The sequence below is a fragment of the Vombatus ursinus genome, unplaced genomic scaffold (genome assembly GCF_900497805.2).
Source record: "Vombatus ursinus unplaced genomic scaffold, bare-nosed wombat genome assembly UNPS02010394.1, whole genome shotgun sequence".
NCBI lineage: Eukaryota > Metazoa > Chordata > Mammalia > Diprotodontia > Vombatidae > Vombatus > Vombatus ursinus.
In genome coordinates, this window is record NW_020950172.1 from 8,189,256 (window position 1) to 8,207,862 (window position 18,607).

Here is an 18,607-nt window from a genome sequence, read left to right on the forward strand (position 1 = left end):
ACAGAGAGAGAACACACACATACACACACGCACACACACACACACACACACACACAGATCGATCACTATGTTTAAGGAAGGCTTCACCTGCTGAATTCCTATTCATCTTTTAAAGTCCAAATCAAAGGCACTTCTCCAGGAGGCCTTCTCCATCACCTCCATCACCAGGTCATTAATGACCTCTTCCCTGCGACTGGCACTTTGCATGTTTTAGTGTACTCATACTGTGAATTATAACTCAGAATTAGGGTTAGTGCACTGAACTAGCCTTTGAACTCTAAGGTAAGGGACTGTGTCATCCACAGTGCTCTGCATACAGTAGACACTTGGGAAGAGTCATTTCTCACATCTTGCTCTTCTGTCCAGCGAATCCCCATCCAATGTCTCCCTCCCCACTCCCCCGCTCCTCTGACTTTGACCTGAATCGTGTTCTGACGCCACATCTCTCCCCTTCCTCCCCTCCTCTGCTTTAGGCAGTCCCTCCTCACCTCTCACCTGGGTAACTGCCCAGAGTGACACGACTCATGAGTGCTGGCGGTAGGCTTTAAACCCAGATTTTCCGGGCTCTCAGCCTCCGCACCCTAGCCAGCAGCCACACTGCCTCTGGTTGAGGATTTTGAAGAAGGGGGTTTCTGTTCAAGTACAATTTGGGCCAGAGGACCTAAGAGGTGCCTTCTCACCCTTTGAGTCTCTGAACCTCTATCCTCTCATTTGTAGAGCAGAAATAACAGTCCCAGAGTCACTTGTTTTACAGGATGGTTGGGACGGTGCAGTAAGATGACATTGGAGCGATTTAGAACCATAAAGTGTTGTTAACGCTGTCTTTCCTGTTATGTTTGTTAGACTTTTGGTTCTGCTCTTTAGTCAACAAGGTCTTCTCAGCCAAACACTGTAGGATGTCTGTGCTGGGACTTCCTTCTGAAACTCGGACCTTCTGAAATGTACAGGATGCAACCACTAGCTGTGAAAACATTTGGAACAACCCAGAGGCCTGAACCACCTTCCTCTGTTTCTTTCCATTGGCCGTGGCAGCACTGACGGAGGAGGAAAATGATTTCCCTCAGTGGAGAAGACAGAGAATGGGGCATTTCACAGGAAAACACTCGGCCCCCAGCCTTCTCAGGCTACAATTGGTTTGCATAAATTCCATCCTCTCCCCACCTTTCCCAACTATTTTTCTTTCCATGGCTATAAATATTGTTCTGTAGGAGGCATGTAAAATAACAAATCATTCTTCTTGGAAGAAAAGGAGGAGGGAAGGTAAGGGGGAAAGGGAGGTGCCCCAGTTTCCATTTGCATGATTTAACCATAGGATTTCAGAGCCGGAAGGAAGGAACCTCAGGGGTTATTATCTAGTCCGAGCCTTTCATTTTACAGGGGAGGAAACTAAGGCCCAGAGTTCCCTGGTGATTTGACCAGAGTCATATGTATAATAATAGACCTGGTACTAGCCCCCAAAGCTTAGGACTCCACATCTAGTTCTCTTGTTACTGCTGATTCTCCAACCTTTGTGTATAACTGAGGGCTCTCTGTGCCCAGGACTGTCCCAAATCAGAGCCATGAAGGAGGTCGTTTGTTATAGTCTCACAGTTGTAAGGGACCTCAGAGGTCACTATGTTGAGTCCATCTTTGAGCAAGGATCACCTCTACAGCATTCCTCAGTTGTCTCCTGGGACATCTCATTCTACCTTTGTACAGCTCTTAACTTAACAACTTCCTTAACTTAAGGAAGTTATTCCTTAAATTTAGCCAACACCTGCCACTCTGAAACTTTCTTCCATTGCTCTTAATTCTGTAATCTGAGATCAGACAGATTAAATCCAGTCCCTCTCCCGGAAGAGAGCCCTTCCAATCACTGAAGACAGTAAGCATGTCCTCCCAAATCCTTTCTTCTCCATGCAGTCCTTGTCTGGTGGAGTCTTCCTTCCTCCTGCCCTTTCAGTCTTGGTGCACACTATGTGGGGGTAATGGAATAGCCTAAGACTCAACCCTGAGCCCAGAGAGACTCCTGTGAAAAGCTTCCCCCTCCCAAGGGAAGTAGTCACTGGGGTGTAGTGGAAAGGATTCCTGGCCACGAACGTAGAAAAGCTCTTCTACTGGAACCCTCATGAACTGGGTGACCCTGGGCAAAACACCTCTACCACTTGGAGTTTCAGTTACCCCATTTGTTAAATGAGAGGGTTGCATGAGATGGTCTCTAAGACCCCTTTCTGGTCTGATATTGGTGGTTCTGAAACCTAAGACCAACACTGAGCACCCTTATCTCAGGCTTCCTAGACTCGAGCATTAACCCTGTCGGCCACTTAGCTAGTCACGCCAAATGCTCCCTGTATGTCAACTAGCACCCTGTCAGTACAATGCCTGACACAGAGTAAGTGCTTAATAAATGCATTTCATCCATTCATTCACCTACTCATTCATTTACTCTCTCATTCCAAATAATATCCTATCTCTATAGCCACTAAATCACTCACAAGTCAACATCCTTCCTCTTCAATGCAGCTAGGATAAGAAGGGGAGGTAGCAATTGGGAGAAGGAAATCTTTGCATCAAATATCCCATGAAAGTCTGATAACCAAGGTCTTTAGGGAATTAATACGTATATAAAGTCAAGAGTATTTTCCAATGGACAAGAGGTCAAGGACATGAACAAACAGCTCTCAAAAGAATTACAAACCACTAACAACCGTAGAAAAGATTGCTCCAAATCACTAATAATAGGAGAAACACATATGAAAGCAACTCTTGGGTTTTACCTCAGAGTTACTGGGCAAACTGGCAAACATGCCAAATGAGGGAAAATTACGATGTTGGAGGGGCTACGGACAGATAGGCACACTAAAACATTGTTGATGGAGCTGTGATTTGCTGTAACCTTCTGGAAAGCAATTTTGACGTTAGAAACTGCCTAAAATGTCCATATTTGATGCAGAGGTCCTACTGCTAGGCACAGACTCCAAGGAGTTCAGAGACAAATAAAAATCCCACATGTACCAAAATCCTTGTGCCTTTTATGGTGGAAAATAATGGGAAGCAAAGCAAATGTTCACTGATTGAGAATGGCTGTGCCAATTGTGGAACGTGGATGTATTGGATGTAAGAAAGAATTAATTTAAGGGATCCAGAAAAGCCAGGGAAGGAAAGAGAATCAGGGGAACAGCACAGACAATGATTGCAGCAATGGCGGTGGAAAGAACGAGAAACCAAAAGGGAGTGTGGTGTTTATTCTAATGACCAAGATTGGTCCTGGGGAGGAGTTGAGACAAGGTATGTCCTCTTCTCCCTTTGCAGAAGTGGAGGGAACATAGGCATGAAATCTTCCATAGATGTCACTTGGTGTGCTAGGCTGCTTTGTTCCCTTTCTCATTTTAGTCTTTGTTACAAAGGGTGGTTATGGGGGAGGGGGCTATCTTTGGAAATGAAGGTGATAGAAAAAGCAAAGATTTCAATGACCATTTTAAAAAAATTAGAGGGTTGAGTGAGATAATTTCTCATCTCTCTCTCTCTCACACACACACACACACACACACACATATGGAATCCAGCCTTCCTGAGTCATTGGGAAATTCTTTATCCTTCTATACTTTTTACTACTCTTATCATCATGATGGTTTCTGCTGCTGCTGCTACCACTAAACCATTTTGAGTTTTGTTATGATTATCCTTAGAAATATTAACGATTTGCACTTGAGAAATAGCATAAAAGACATTTATATTAATAATAACTGACATGCAGATAATTATTTATATATAGTAACAAGTAGCAGAAGTGGCCATGAACCTAGATCTTCACAACTCCAAGTCCCTCGGGCTGTCTCATCACTCAGCCATGCTGCCTCATTGTCAAGAACCAGAAAAGGCAGAAACTCTTTCCTGTTGTAGGAGTGAAGGATGACAACAGATGGACAGACCAAGGCTTCCTAGTACCAGTGAAACATTGAGAGAATAAATATTAAGACCTTCAAGAGGAAGGTCTCCAGAGCATTGGGTAGACTTTTTATAGGGAATTAATGGAAAGACACATGGGCAAATCACACAGGCCAAGAAGACATAGAGAGGTTTTGATCTGAATTCCAAGAAGGCTTGCTCACACCAATGAGATTGTTGATATACTGAAATATCACAGAATAATAACGAAAAGCCCAGTTGGTTTTATAAGGTGACTGGTAGGTTCTCAGGTGCTATTGATGGGTGTCCTAGGAAATTTGTTCCCTGCAAATCCAGGTGTGGCAGATTAGCATCTGTGACTCAGGCTTAATTGGGAAATTGCAAAGATAAAAGAAGAAGGATAAGTCAGAGAAGGACACTGTAAGGACCTGCCTCCACCTGCCTGAGCCTAGGTCTGCTCCAGGAATGCCTAGCAAAGCTGTGTGATATCCAGGGGACCTTAGAGACAAGAGATTAGAGGATTCATTCACTCCATTCTTACCTGCCAAACTCATCTGAAAGTTGGGTGAAATAGTGGAACGGCCAGCGTGACTGCCCTGCCCAATTCCTTTGAGTTGGCTCCCAGAACTAATCTGACTAATGCTCCTCTCGTTTGGCAGGATTGAAACCTACTCTGGACCATTCTGGAGTAGTCATACTTCGCACGGGCAGCCAGCTTATCTGAAGCCGCATCAGATCCCTCCCTTCTGACCAGGTCTCAACCTTGTCCAAAATCTTGGCTGTGCAGCGCCTTCAGCCCGTGTAACCGCTCAGGAGATAACAGTTCATCTGGGAGGGATACCCGATGCACTGGACAGCTGGACTGGGGTCCCCCAAGATCTTACTAGGCTGGAACTGTGGAGCTGATCCAAAAAGTGGTAGGAGGGACTGTGAATTCTGAAGTGGGGTCACAGGAGTCGAGCAGGGAAGGATCTTGCCTCAGGATCAAGGGCTGGAAAAGACCTCTGAGACCGACTTAGCTCAGCCCTTCGTGGTCCTGATGAGGGAAGAGCCCCCAGCCACGCACAGGCCGGGAGGGCTGCGATCAGCCGACAAGTTCACTCGAAAGAGGTTTTCGCGATCTGCAGCTTCAGTTTGCCATCGCAGGGCTGACCACTCAAAGGACAGGGTGTAGGGAAGATTCTTGTTCAGGTTGGGCTTGATGACCTCTGAGGGCCCTCCCAGCTCTGAGGCTATAATTCTGTCTTCTTCCTTTGGATCTCCCCTCCAGGAGGATCTAGCCCCATGCAGGCCACAGCAGGGGGATCTGTCTCTGGTATTCTGATTTTCCCCTCTCCGGCTCATCTTTCACAGTTACTAAGTCAGCAAAGATTTAAGTGCCATTTTGTGCCAGGCAGAGCTCTAAAAGCTGAGGATACAAGGAGAGTCAAAAACAGTCCCTGCCCTCTGGGAGCTTGAAGTCTAACAAGGGGGACAACGTGCAAAAAACAGCCTAAAAACAAGATGTCTGCAGGATAGATAGGAGACAGGCACAGGTAAATGCACTGGCAAGACCGAGAAAGGCTTCCTGCCCAAAGTGGGATTTTCATTGAGGCTTGAAGGAACGAAGGAAGCCAGAGATGAAATTGAGGAAGGAAAGAATTCATAGCTACCATAGTCAAAAATCTCTATTTTTTTTTCCTGAAATTTACTTCTATTAGTTACAAACAAAAAATAGACAAACCTCAAACTCTAGGATTTGGGCTAATTTTCTATGAAAATTCTTGGCTATAAATTGTGGATATTCTTAATGAGTAGCATATTTTTCTCTACATTTCTTTCCTTTTTTTTTTTTTTTGGCGAGGCAATTGAGGTTAAGTGACTTGCCCAGGTCACACAACTAGTTAAGTGTCTGAGTCTGGATTTGAACTCAGGTCCTCCTGAATCTAGGACTGGTGCTGTATCCATTGTGCCACCTAGCTGCCCCCTTTTCTCTACATTTCTTTGGAAAACTCATCTATTCTTACAACTTCAGCTACTCTCTCTGTCTTTGTCTCTCTGTTTCTGTCTCTGTCTCTCTTTTGTCCTCTCTTGTCTCTCTCTTCTCCCTCTCCCTCTTTCTCTCCCTCTGACTCTCTCCCCCACCCCCAGCTCTTCTCCTCTTCTCTCTCTGTCCCACATAATCCTCTTCTGATCCTACATCTTATCCTGGCAGTGACTGACCCTGACATTTTGAAAGTTCTGGCAGTCCCTGCCAGGCTCGAGAGGCCTTGAGTGCAGGCCTGGGGCAAACTGTTGACAATCATTCCAGCCAAGTATGGAAGGGCTCCCCACTAAATGACATGTCCCTAAGCAGTGCATTCCTTGGTCATGGAAATCCATGAAACAGATAAAAATACTTAACCCTGAATGGTCATCGTGAGCGGATGTCACCTTTCACTTCTGTGGTGATCACAGTAGAGCACCAGCAAGGGGGCGCAGGGGCTGAAGGATCCCGCATTTTGTAGACAATCTGCAAACACCAGCAACGCTTAATACCTGTCATGCTTGATCCTTGCTCAGGGACTTAATTAACATGCTTCTGGTGGAATGGAAGCCTCGATTGTTTCACTGTAAATGATGGGAAAACACAGAGGCATTGGAGCTAAGTGGGAGGACTGCGCACAGGTTGGCAGAGGAGGGGATAAAGAGGCTGGAACAATCTGTGTCATCTTCTGCCCAAATGACAAAAAGCACGGTTTTATGGCACATTCTGATGTCTGACTTGCAGTCGTCATGATGAGGACAAGCAGACGGACCCTGCTGATGACGATGCGTGCAGCTTGTGGTTCAGAGATTGAAGCAGGAGGGGAATTCCCGACAAGAAGGCAGTTAGGGTGTATACAGAATTCAATGCAAAGTTGGCTGTGTAAGAGGATGGATCATAGGGTCACTAATTTGGACCTTCAAGGGGCTTACCTCCTTTTTTAATAGAAGAGGAAACTGAGGCACAAGGAGGCAAAGTGATTCACTTAGGGTCACCCAGGCAGCATGCATCTGATACGGATTTGAATCCAAGACCTTTGCCTTCAGAGTCACAGCTCTTTCCACTATACCAAAATTGGTTTGGCATCAGGAAATAGAAGTGGCCAAGGCTGTTGGGCTGTTCAGAAGCTGCAGGGCATGAAGACTGTCTTCAAAAAGAGCATTAAAAAGAGCTAAGCTTGGTGACATCCCCACACAACCAGAGAAAGTGCCAGGAGCAGCAGGATGGAGGGTCTTGTTTGTGGCATAGCCCGGGGCCAGTGTCACTGGGTAGAAGAATACGTGTTGGGGACTAAGGTGTAAGAAGATGGAAAGGGAGGAGGGGGCCAGGCTATATTCAAATTCTCTCTCCTTTTCCTCAACCTCTCCTCCAGGTCTTCTGCTTTATGAGAATTCCACAAATTTCTTGCCTGGTAAGATCATTGCTAATCAGTCAGAAACTGGACTTCTTGCCAAGTCCAGTTACAAAGGCAGGAGATTCATGGTCTGATTCCCGCAGATAAGTGAGCCCTGGGATTGGGTCAACAGTCCAGCGAATCTCTGGGGGCTGTGCGCTTCACCTGGGATCCCCCAGTGCTTCTGGAAGTCCCCAGGACACCAAAATCTTCCCATCATCCCCATCTGTCTGGAAGCCTATGCAGAGCCATCATTTCTCAGTACTGGAGAATCCCGGCTGTGGCTGACTGGGTAGCCATGGCAATGAGACAGCCCCACTGAAGTATGTTTGCGTAAACTCCAGCCAGTTCCCAGAACCCAAATGGAGCAGGGTTCGGGCTTAGCCCGGCGGCAGAAGGTGAAGCAGTGCTCTTACCGGGCAGGGCAGTTAAGACAATGTCGATGTTTGGAAGGCAGGAGGCACCGAGGTGGGGGCAGGGAGGGCAAGGGGGTGGCGGGCAGAGTGCTCTTCTTGCTGTCTCCTGCCTTCTGACTCGATGGCAGCCTGCTGCAGGGGAAGGTGACAGATGCGGAGAAGAAAGCTGCATTCGCTTCCTGGCTCAGGCACTTGCTAGCTGGTGGCTTCTCTGAGCCTGTTTCCTTATCTGTAAAGCTGACATTATAATGCCAACCTTACAGAGAGGGCTGTTAGGAGACAAACGCTTTGTAAACCTTAAATCTTTGGAAATGGGAACTTTTTGCATTAGGCGTGATGCAGCAGTGCAGCTGATTTTTAAACAAACATATCCATGTGCTCGTCCAGCTTATTCCCCAAACTTGGATCCCTGTGCCTTTTGACTATTTCCCAAAATCAAATCCATTCCTCCAGGATGTAGATTTGTTCCCAGTATTGGGATTCCCCAAACTTGTCATTCAAAGCCCTCCATATTCTGGATCTTGTTGACATTTCCAGCCTTATTTCATGGTGCTCTCTTTCCAGAACACCATAAACTAGTGAAATGGGATCATTGTTTGTTCCTCAGTCTTGTTCTATCATCTCCAGCTTCTGTCCATTCCCAGGGACCATTCCCATACCTGGTCTCCACTTCCACTTCATCTCTACCCATGGAAATCCCTTTTCTCCTTCGGGATTCTGTTCAGGTGTCCCCTTCTCCACGAAGGCTTTTCCAACCTTCCAAACTTCTCCCTCCTCAGATTTCCCTGGGGTACCTTGTCTGGGTCTCTTCTTTGCCCTAGTCCATTCTACCTTCATGATACTTAATCTCTGCATTTGCCCTATCCCCCATCAAACTGTGATCTCCTAGAGATGAGAGACTTTTTCATTTTTGTAGCTCTCCCAGCCATGAGTACATGTTTAATAAATGTTCCCGGGATTGAACAGAATGAAATGAACCACCATCTGAAGACAGTTTCCAAAACAAAGTCCCCTAAAGGTCTGAGCAATTAATTGTTCGTTTGAAGAGGACATAGTCATTGGGGTAAAAAAAAAACCACAACCCCTCCCTCCCACCCCACCCCCCACTGTCTCGTCACCCCCAATATGTTGGTCCTATTTGCTCTTTACTGTAGGGATGGGTAGGGGAGGAATAGGAATTTCCCCACTGGTAGCTAACAAAAGTCATTTTGAAAAGGGCCATGAACTATCCGCATGGAGCAGAAAACTATCCCTCTGCCACTGTCAGTGACCTGCCTGAAATAATAACCATAGTGGGCTTTAATGTAACATTTAAAAGTTTGCAAAGCACTTTACCTGACCTTACTGGAGCCTCCCAACAGCCCTTTGAGCTTGAGACTGCTAGAATTATGAGCCTCGTTGTACAGAGGGAGTTAAAGCTCACAAGAGCTTACAGAGCTAATTGGAGTCCAGAGGTGGACTTCAAAGTCCAACTGATTCCAGGCCCTGACTCTTTCTGCTCTGCTGCATTGCCTCTATCTGCTGGTGGTCGGGGAATGGAGCTTAGCTTCCGAGTCTGGGGTCTGTTCTTAAAATATTGTGGATTCTAGAGTGTAGGCGAGCCATCGTGTTGCATCAGCCAAGAACAGACATTGTCCTTGGCCCGTGTTGGGCAAGCCGCCACTCTAGAGAGCTGCACAGAGGCATCCACGTGGGGACAGCTTCAGTCGTCAACATGACTTAGAGGCATGGTGTGTGCCAGGCTCTGTGAGTGACAAATAAAAGAAAGTAGTTGGTGGCATCTACCACCAACACAGCTCCTTGACAGACAGTCTCATTCAATAAGAATGACTCTATTTGGAGATAAATGTTAAAAAGTGGAAAGATTCAACAAAAGTTATGCTCATTTGGAAAAAAAGTTGATATTCAGTTTAACCTTTTTGTCCTCTTTGGATGAATGAGTATAGACTTGTCTGCTTATGTGTCTGATCCCGCCAGTAGAATATGAAGTCCTTGAGGGTAGGGACTGTGTGGTGATGGTGGTTGTTTCATCTTTGTATCTCCAGCACTGGGTATATTCAGCACAGACCATTACAGGAGCATAATGCTGGTTGGGTTGGGTTCTGTTTCCTTTTATCCATGCCCAAGCATGTTTCAATTACTGCTGGTCTAAGAGAACCCTCAAAGGGGCAATCTTGAATTTGCCCTGAATAACTAAGAAATGGTCCACGTGCTGCACTCCTTTTAGAAAGTAGAGAAAGGCCCTGGGCAAGTTGGGAAGGTGCTCAGCGGAGGATCGATGGGAGTGTGAGACTCGGGACAACCAGAGTCAATGGGAGGCGTGTATGGAAGCCTTGGGAGGCGGGGCCAGCATGGAACAGTGCAGACCTGGGGTCTACTGGAGACGCTAAGAAAGGATGACTGGAGAGGAGGAGTGAAAGGCAGCGACCTGCTCGGAGGCCTTGGGAGGAAAGCTCTAATGTGGGAGAATAAAAGGTCCTCAAGTGTGGCCCTTTAACTGAATCCAAACTTCACAGAACAAATCCTTTTATGTGGCCTCGAGGCTGCAAGTTCCCCACCCCTGAATGCTACAAGAAGTCCTAAGACTTGAGTGGAGTTCTGTGCAGACACGAACACGTATGTGTGTGATAAACTCAAGATGAAATGAAAACATTTTAGGAAAAGAGCAAAGCAACTTTTTGTGATTTGGGAATGTTCTCTGTTCCTAACAAGGAGAAGGTTAGCTAGGATTGGCCTAAACTTTTTATCTGGAGGTGGGTTACACATACACACATTCATTTATCCAGTTAATAGCAAATGAAATGCAAGACCAGGAGATACATACGTTAGAGGTCATATTAACAAGATCTGTCCTTCTAAAGCTGTCTTAGGCCGTCTTCTTTTTTTTTCTCTCTGTGCTTTCTCTTAGTGATCTCATCAACTCCAATAGACTCAATTACCTCCTTTATGCCTAAGACCCCCAAACCTCTATCCAGTTTGAATCTCTTCCCTAAGATTCAGTCCTGACTCTCCCTTTGCCTACAGGATATTTGCTCCTGGATGGCCTACTGAGACCCCAAATTCAGCATGTCCAAATCAGAGCTCGGTATCCTCCCCTCTCCTCCTGACCCTCTTCTTGCTTTCTCTTTTTCTTCGAAGAGCATCACTACATTCCCAGGGATCATCCAGAGTTGTTTTGGGTCCTTTCCTGCCTTCCTCCCTCTCCCAAGGGCCCCAACATCCAGTCCATTGCCAAGGATCAGTCCTACCTCCACATATCTACTGTCTATCCCCACCTTCATAGCCCTACCATTTCAGTTCAAGCCCTCATCATCTCTCACTGAAATTATGGCAATACCCTCTTCACCCAATCAGCAAGCATATATTAAGCATCTACTGTAGTTATCAAGCTGGGGGTATAAAGACACAAATGAAATGGCTCTCCCTTAAGTAACTTACATTCTTTTGGGGGAAAAACAAGGCATAAACATAGGCATAGATACAAAATACAGAATGTCCCAAAAGACCTGGTGCAGTTTTAAGCTTATTAAGACTTAAAATGGCACCAAGACTTTTGGGACAGCCTCTATATACAAAGAATACAGGGTACAGAGGACTTGGGAGAGGGTCAGGAAGGCTCATGTGAAGGAGGGAGCTCTTGGGCTGAGCTTTGAAGCGCCACAGGGATTCTAAGAGGCAGAGGTGAGGAGAAAGTGTCTTCCAGGTATGGGGGAGAATTTGTGCCAATGCACAGAGATGGAATGTCATCTGTGGGATTGTCTGGATTGGAGAGTACATAAAAGGGAAGTGGGTGAACTGGCTGGTAAGAGGTGAGCACTGTCTTAGAAAGGGCTCGAAATACCCAACAAAGGACTTTGTATTTGGCCCTAGAGACAAGAGGGACTGAAGCTTCTTGAGCAGGAGAGTGCCCTGGTTAGATACGTGCATCCTTTGGGAGCATCGCTTCAGCCACTCTGCATGGTCCAGATTGGAGGGTTCGGAGGCTCCTCGAGTGATCTGAATTGAGGTGAAGAATGCCTGGTCTAGAGGGTATGGGTGCCAGGGAGGTAGAATTGGCAGAACTTGCCGACTAATTGGATCCAGTCTGAGTCTAAGTGCCTCTCTTGGGCAAAACACTAGGCTAGGTGATGAGGATGCCAAGCCAAGAAAGGTCCCTGCCCACCAGGACTTCTGTAATCAGAGAAGCATCCACCTGTGGATGTGCATTTCGACATCGACATGCTAATTTGAGGAGGAAGGAGAAAGCCTGAGAATGACGGGGATCAGGACAAGTGCCCTTCCCCTAAGATGGAGAGCGTGCACTGAGCCTTGAAGGAAGCCACTGAGGGCCCTTAGAACATGGAATGTCGAAGCAGGGAAGAATCTTAGAATCCAAGATGTGGGAATTGAAATAGATCCTAGAACATGGATAGTTAGAACTTGAAGAAACCGTAGGATTTAAGGCACAGTGTGGTAGCTAGAAGGAGGCTTAAGACAAAGAACGTCGGAGCCGGGTCAAGACTTTGGATGTGGAGTATAGAAGGGTAGAAACAGAAGAGAGCTCAAAGGAGCGAGGCCACTCCTCAGTTTTGCAGAGGCAGAAAGTGAGGCCCCGAAAGGGAAGGGATTTCTCAAGGTCACATGGCGAGGATCTGGGTTTCAGCTGGAGCCTAGCTCTCCTGGCTGCCCAGTGCGCTTTCCAGCATGCTGCAGCAATTCCTCTCCTCTTGTCAGTGGCACTGATCCAAACCAGGGGTCGAATCAGACATTTGGGATTAGTTAAGGAAAGCTCAATTTCCAACCTTTTCATCATTCTCAAGAGGGCCAATTAAGCAGAAAACAACACTCCTTGGACATCAAAAACTCTGCCCAAAGAACAGAAAGACTACAGGATTAAAGGGTTGTGCAGCAAGATTCCCATTTAACAATAAAGGTGGAATGCTTAGGGCAAATCCTGTTTGGAGTATGCTAAAGTTCCCTCTGGCTCCCCTCAAATGATATGGGTAAAACAAATCCCCAACAGTCTGGCTCACATACTTTGCACTCAGTTTTTCATCCTTCGCATTGCAAAACACCTGTCATCTCTCCCCTTCGGAAATACTCCCCAGCCTTACCTCACTAGCTCCTTGCTCTGTAACACTGATTTCATCTCTAAGAGTTGGTTAGTAGTTTCAGTTGTGTCCAACTCTTTGTGACCCCATTTAGAATTTTCTTGGCAGATACTGGAGTGGTTTGCCATTTCCTTCTCCAGCTCATTTTACAGATGAGGAAACTGAGGCAAACAGAGCTAAGTGACTTGCCCAGGGTCACACAGGTAGTCAGTGTCTGAGGCTGGATTTGATTTCAGGTCTTTCTGACTCCAGGCCTCTTCACTGTTCTACCTAGCTGTCCTCTCTAAGAGTAGAACTTTTAGAATGAGAGGTTTTGATGACTTTTCGTTTGAGATTCAGAAATATCTCTGGATTTGAATTCAGAAGACTAGGCTTTCCAGTGCTTTAGTGATTATTACTCTGAATCCAAGGAGACTTTTACACTTGGCAATGGCTTTATCATCTTCAAATTTCCATCTCATTCACTCTCTGTATGACCTTGGATAAGTCTCATAGTTGGGGAAAGAGCCCTGGGCTATCCTGAGTTCCTGGTCTTCAGTCCAAAGTGTTCAAAGTCATCTATGTGCAGATGGGTCTCAGCTCTGTTTGTCCAGTTCTAACCCCTCTCCTGTCCTCCAGTCTTGCATTATTAACAATCTGTTGGATAATATCCCATAGACATCTTGACTCAACAGGTCCAAAACAAAACTCATTATCTTTCTCCCCAAACCCTCCCCTCTTCCCAGTTTTACTATTCCTGTGCAGGGCATCACCACCCTTCCAGTCCCCCAAGCTCACAGTCTTACTGTCTTCCTTCTGGTGCCCACATATTTGCGATCTGAGATCCCCACACATCTATGCTGTCTATAGTAACTGTGTACACAGTCGTACGTATGCTGTCTCTTCCTTTGGAATATGAGCTCTCAGAGGGCAAGGACCATGTTTTTTCCTTTATTTGTATTCCAAGTGCTTAGCACACAGTGCCTGGCACATAGTAAGCACTCAATAAAGGTTTGTTGACTGATTGATGAGTTCCATCACTGAGTGATCTTGGGCAAGTTAGCAAAACGAAGCCTTGGCTTCCTCATCTGTAAAGTGGGGACAATAATAATTGTACTACCTACTTCAATGGGTTACTCTGAGTAAGGATCAAATAAGATGATGGGTGTGAAAGGGTTTTGCAACCAGAAGTCCTTCTACAGGCGCCTACTTACTTAATGTTATTAGCAGGTTCTGTGAAAATAAGATGTTAGGCAAAACATTATGGCGGTGGGAGAGCAGTTAGATCCTCAAGAACAGCATTAAAATTTGGAAAAATTGAGGGAGTTGTGTTCTGAGTGTTTAATAACTGAAACTCTACCAAAGACAAGTCAAATACCTAAATTCTCTAGTGAGGACTGCTCTGCCCTCTTCAGTCTCAACTCAGGAGTAAAGGGGGGACGGGAACAGGAAGGTGGGGAGGAGGAAAATAGGAGACAGACAGAGACAGAGAGAGACAGAGAGAGAGGAGAAGGAGAAATGAGTTTGTGAAATAAGACCATCAAAGATTTGCGCCGTGATAAATACATCCTGCCAATGGCTGCAGGCTGAAAGTTTAGAAACTGAATTAGGTTATCTCTAAGGTCCCTACCTTAGGGCAGCTAGGCACAGTGGATAGAATGCCAAGCCTAGAGTCAGAAAGACCTGTGTTCAAATCCAGCCTCAGACACTGACTAGCTGTGTGAACCTGAGCAAGTCACTTAACACTGTTTGCCTCAGTTTCCTCATCTGTAAAATGAGCTGGAGAAGGAAATGGCAAACCACTCCAGTATCTGCCAAGAAAACCCAAATGAGGTCACAGAGAGTGAGGCACATCTGAAAAATGACTGAACAACAACAAAGGTACCAGCCCTCTACCATTCTACGTCCTTAGGTCTTTTCTAGATCAAAATTCTATCGTCTGAGTGCTTCCCCATTCAGATGTTCTGTGTTTTAAGGCCCCCCTTCCTTCCCCTATCCTTGGTCTCTTTGTCCTTCTCTAGGCCACTCTCCTCTCTCCCTCTGGAAACACTTCTGAGCTGCGATGCCTGGGCAAATCACTGACCCTCTCTGAACCTCAGTTTCCTCATTTGTCAAATGAGAGGTTAGATTAGATGGCCTCTTAAGATCTCTGCTCCCTCTAGGTCTGTGATCCCATGATCTTGCTAGGAACTGTGGGTGATGAAAAACAAGAGATGAATAAAACTGTTAAAAAGATTATTTGGTTCCATATTGGAAGCTACTTAGGAACATGACTATCATTATTGTTGCATAATAATGACTCATGTTTATATTGTCCTTAATAACTGCCTTTTAGGTGATGCAATCTGACCATTCCTTTTTGCATATGAGAAACTGAGGCTCAGACTTGGCCATCATAATGTAGCTGATAAATGCCAGAGTCCACATTTGAACTCGGGCCTTCTAGCTCCATGCCCTACTCTCTTCATAACAGCAGGCCTCTGTTTACCCTGTGCTCCTTGCAGGCAGAGGGCAAGAGAGGGACATTTAGGGCCAGGAGGGAGCTGAGGGACCATCAGGCCTTCACTTTCTAGAGGAAGGAATTGAGGTCAGGTGGCTGAGGTGGGAAAAGGGGTGTCGTGCCCTGTGGGAAGCGGCACAGCCTGAGCCCCAGCAGCAGTGCGTGACGGATAAGGAGAACAGAACAGGGTTTGTCTTATGAGTGTGTCCTTTGTATCCCATCATGCCTGGCTCATGGTCAATACCTAATAAATGCTGGTTGATTGATGGATTCTCACATTGCTCCAGCTGCAACAATAACAGAGACTCTCCTATTCCTTTTTTCCACCAATGAAGTGGTACATATACCATCTCCACAGCAATGAAAACCCAACCACCTGATTTCCTTGTTTCTCCAATTGGAAGGCAACGAGAGCCATCCCTCCCCACTCATTTTCCAGCTCCGTGGATACCAGACCACGCCATTCTTTTATTTCTCCACTCAGACTGATTCTTGGACCATCTTCCTTCTTACTTCACCAGCTAAAACCGTCATAGACCAGAGATGTCTTCAGGCCTTTCTAGGTTGCACTACTGACTCATCTTTTGGGGACTTTCTCTGGCAGTGCCAGGCCATCAGAACGTCTTCATCCTGGAGGCTCACTCCACCCGTGACCTACTTCTCACATTGAGAGTACCCTCGGTCTCCCTGAGGCCTCACTCTCCGATTGGCCAACTCCTCCCAGAACCTCCAGTTTCAGGAGGAGGCCCAGGCCCAGGATGTCGCCATTCCTCTTCGGGCTGCGCTGCTGATGTGGATGCATTTCCACATCGAGAGCTTCCTCTACCATGCACCAAATGCCATCCCCTTCCCCTCCCCTCCCCTTTCCCATTCCACCCCCAGCCCTTCTGCTCCCCTTCTAAGTGGTGTCTTTCCCATTAGAGTGTAATTTCCTTGAGGGCAAGACTGCATTTATGCTTCTATTTGTATTTCCAGGATTTAGCCCACTGCCTGGCACTCAGTGACCACTTAATAAATACTTGTTGACCAACTGGCCCTTCTGCTTCCTTCCTTCTTTCACTGTTACGATTCAATAACCTTATTTATATTTCCAATAGAAATACTGCACAGACTACCAGACACCCAAATTCCATGTTTCTCTAACTGAAATTTTGAAATTCCTCCTGCCCCCCACTTCCTTGGTTGGAAGATGAGGGAACCAAAATGGATTCCAAGACCATCCCTGAGTGGCTGTGGCTTACCTTTGCACGTTTTCCCATCTGGCTGCAGGGCAAACCCCACAGGGCAGCTGCAGCGGACGCCTGTGGCTGTATCCTTGCAGGTGCGGTCACAACCTCCATTGTTGACGGCACACGTCTCTGTGGAAGCAGAGCAAAGAGAACATTCGGTCGCCAATGCCGAGCTGGGTGTTTCAGAATCACAGAGTCTTAGCCTTAGAAGGGATCTCCAAGAGCCTCTGGCCCACCAGGACTCCTCTCTGGTGTATCCCTGAAAACTGGCTGGTCATCCAGGCTTGACTTAAGGACCTCAGGCCTAGGTCCCAAAGCAGCTGAACTGCTTCCTCGGTGACAGGAAACCCAACTGGCCACACAGATGAGTGTTCTTGCTAGTTTAGCCTAGGGGGCATCTGCTCCAAAGGTCAGACTTCTAAACCCTTTCCTTATTACGGCACAGGTTCAGAGCCAAGATAGCCTTCCCCAAAACTCTTCTAAAGTCCAGGAACAGTGTACAGAAACAGGAACAGTGGCTTTGGATTTCTAACAAGGAGAGGTCAGGAGGGAATTTGGGGGCAAGGAAAATACTTGAAGCCATGAAAGAGTTAATGGGAAATTAGCTCCATACATCACTTTGACAAGAGTCTACAGGCCTGATCTTTTCTCACTGAGCTACAAGCAAAAGGCATCTGGGTTTTGTCCACTTTAAGCTTTTCTGCAAATTGAAAGGAGCTGGAAGTAGGTGGGGGAGGGCGTAATCGAGGTCACTGAACCCATTCTGGGCTGTGATACTGAAATGTCCCAGGGCTTGCCACAAAGAGAGTGGCCGATGTGGGCACCCATTTGGCCCGGGGTTGCGGGCCAGGGGTGGCCCAGCCTCCCCATGGTGGCCTATGGGAGAGAGAGCTACTAACCCCCCCAAAAAGACCTTCATCTCCTTTCCCCACCTCCTCTTCTCCTCTGGATGGTGCTATTATGGCTAATTAGGTGTGTACATTCCCCAGGCATATCAAAGACAGACTATGACTAAATAGATGGCTTTTCCCTCTTTGATCCTCTGTAGAGCAGAGTGGTGAGGATGCCAATGGGATTTATTTTTAGTTTTTTCTCTTTTGTTCTGTTTTGTTGCAGGAAGCTCCAAGCATGTTTATCTGTTAGGCAGCTGCCAGTGGCCTCAGAAAATCTGCCTCTACCTGGAAATCTGTGACAGTGTCGAAAGCCCACAGAAAGCTTGGCAGGCCTTAAAATAACTAGCTGCTCGCTCCGATTTCTACACTCATCCAAACAGACGAGGACGGGCTAAAATAGCACGGTGAGTTGGGTGTTTCCCCCTTCGCTCTCCATTTCAGTGGGAGTTCTAAAAAAAGAGCGTGGCCAGGAACATGAAGAGGGAGAAGAACCCAACCCTCAGGAGAAACCTTTTAGGACGAGATTTCTTCAGCCAATGACACCCTGCCCCCAAGCCCTGGCCTATCACATGTTAGAATAGACAGAAGGCCGCAGAAGAGCAGGATTTGAATCTTGGTTTTGTTGTGCACTCCCTGGGAGCCTGAGTGAGCCCCTAGCTCTTGAGACTGCACTGCCCTCCTCCGCAAGTGGTGCTGATGGTGCTGGCTTGGTTGGCCCCAGAGTCATTGTGAAGAGAAGCCTGTGAACACTGGACTGGCAACTCCTCCTCAGTCGTGTGACCTCAAAGGCCAGCCTATTCCACCTCCACTGACGAAGCTCAGTGGCTTAAGGACCTCAGGCCTAGGTCCTCAAGCTGCTCTGCCCCTCTAGCCTCAGTTTCCCCATCTGTAGAGTGACTAGATGACTTTGCTCTCCAGCCTTCTCTCTTACAGCTTCCCTAGACGAGCTGATCCTTTAAGCAGGTTGGCTCACAGTCTTCTCCTTGGGTCCTCTTTATGCTGCCTGCCCTCCAGATCTCCACTCCGTCTCCAACACCTTCTCATTTTCACTCTGCCCCTACCCATCAAGGCCCAGCTCAAATACCACCTCTTCCAGGAAGCCCTACCTAATGACCCTCCCCTACAGGCGTCACTTTGTCTTCTTTCTAGCGTCCTTATATGGGAGTATTCTGAGTCTACTTGTCACTGTCTGTGGTTTAGCTCCCTTCAGCTGG

General features: G+C 46.8%; 1 protein-coding gene across 1 annotated transcript in view; it reads right to left on the reverse strand.

The window, feature by feature from the left end:
- SCUBE1 (signal peptide, CUB domain and EGF like domain containing 1) overlaps positions 1-18,607 on the reverse strand; it is a 244,095-nt gene that overhangs the window by 41,269 nt on the left and 184,219 nt on the right. The window contains exon 8 of the mRNA XM_027854371.1: positions 16,513-16,629. Within this exon, the coding sequence (XP_027710172.1) occupies positions 16,513-16,629 (117 nt within the window). The remainder of the gene's footprint in view (positions 1-16,512; positions 16,630-18,607) is intronic.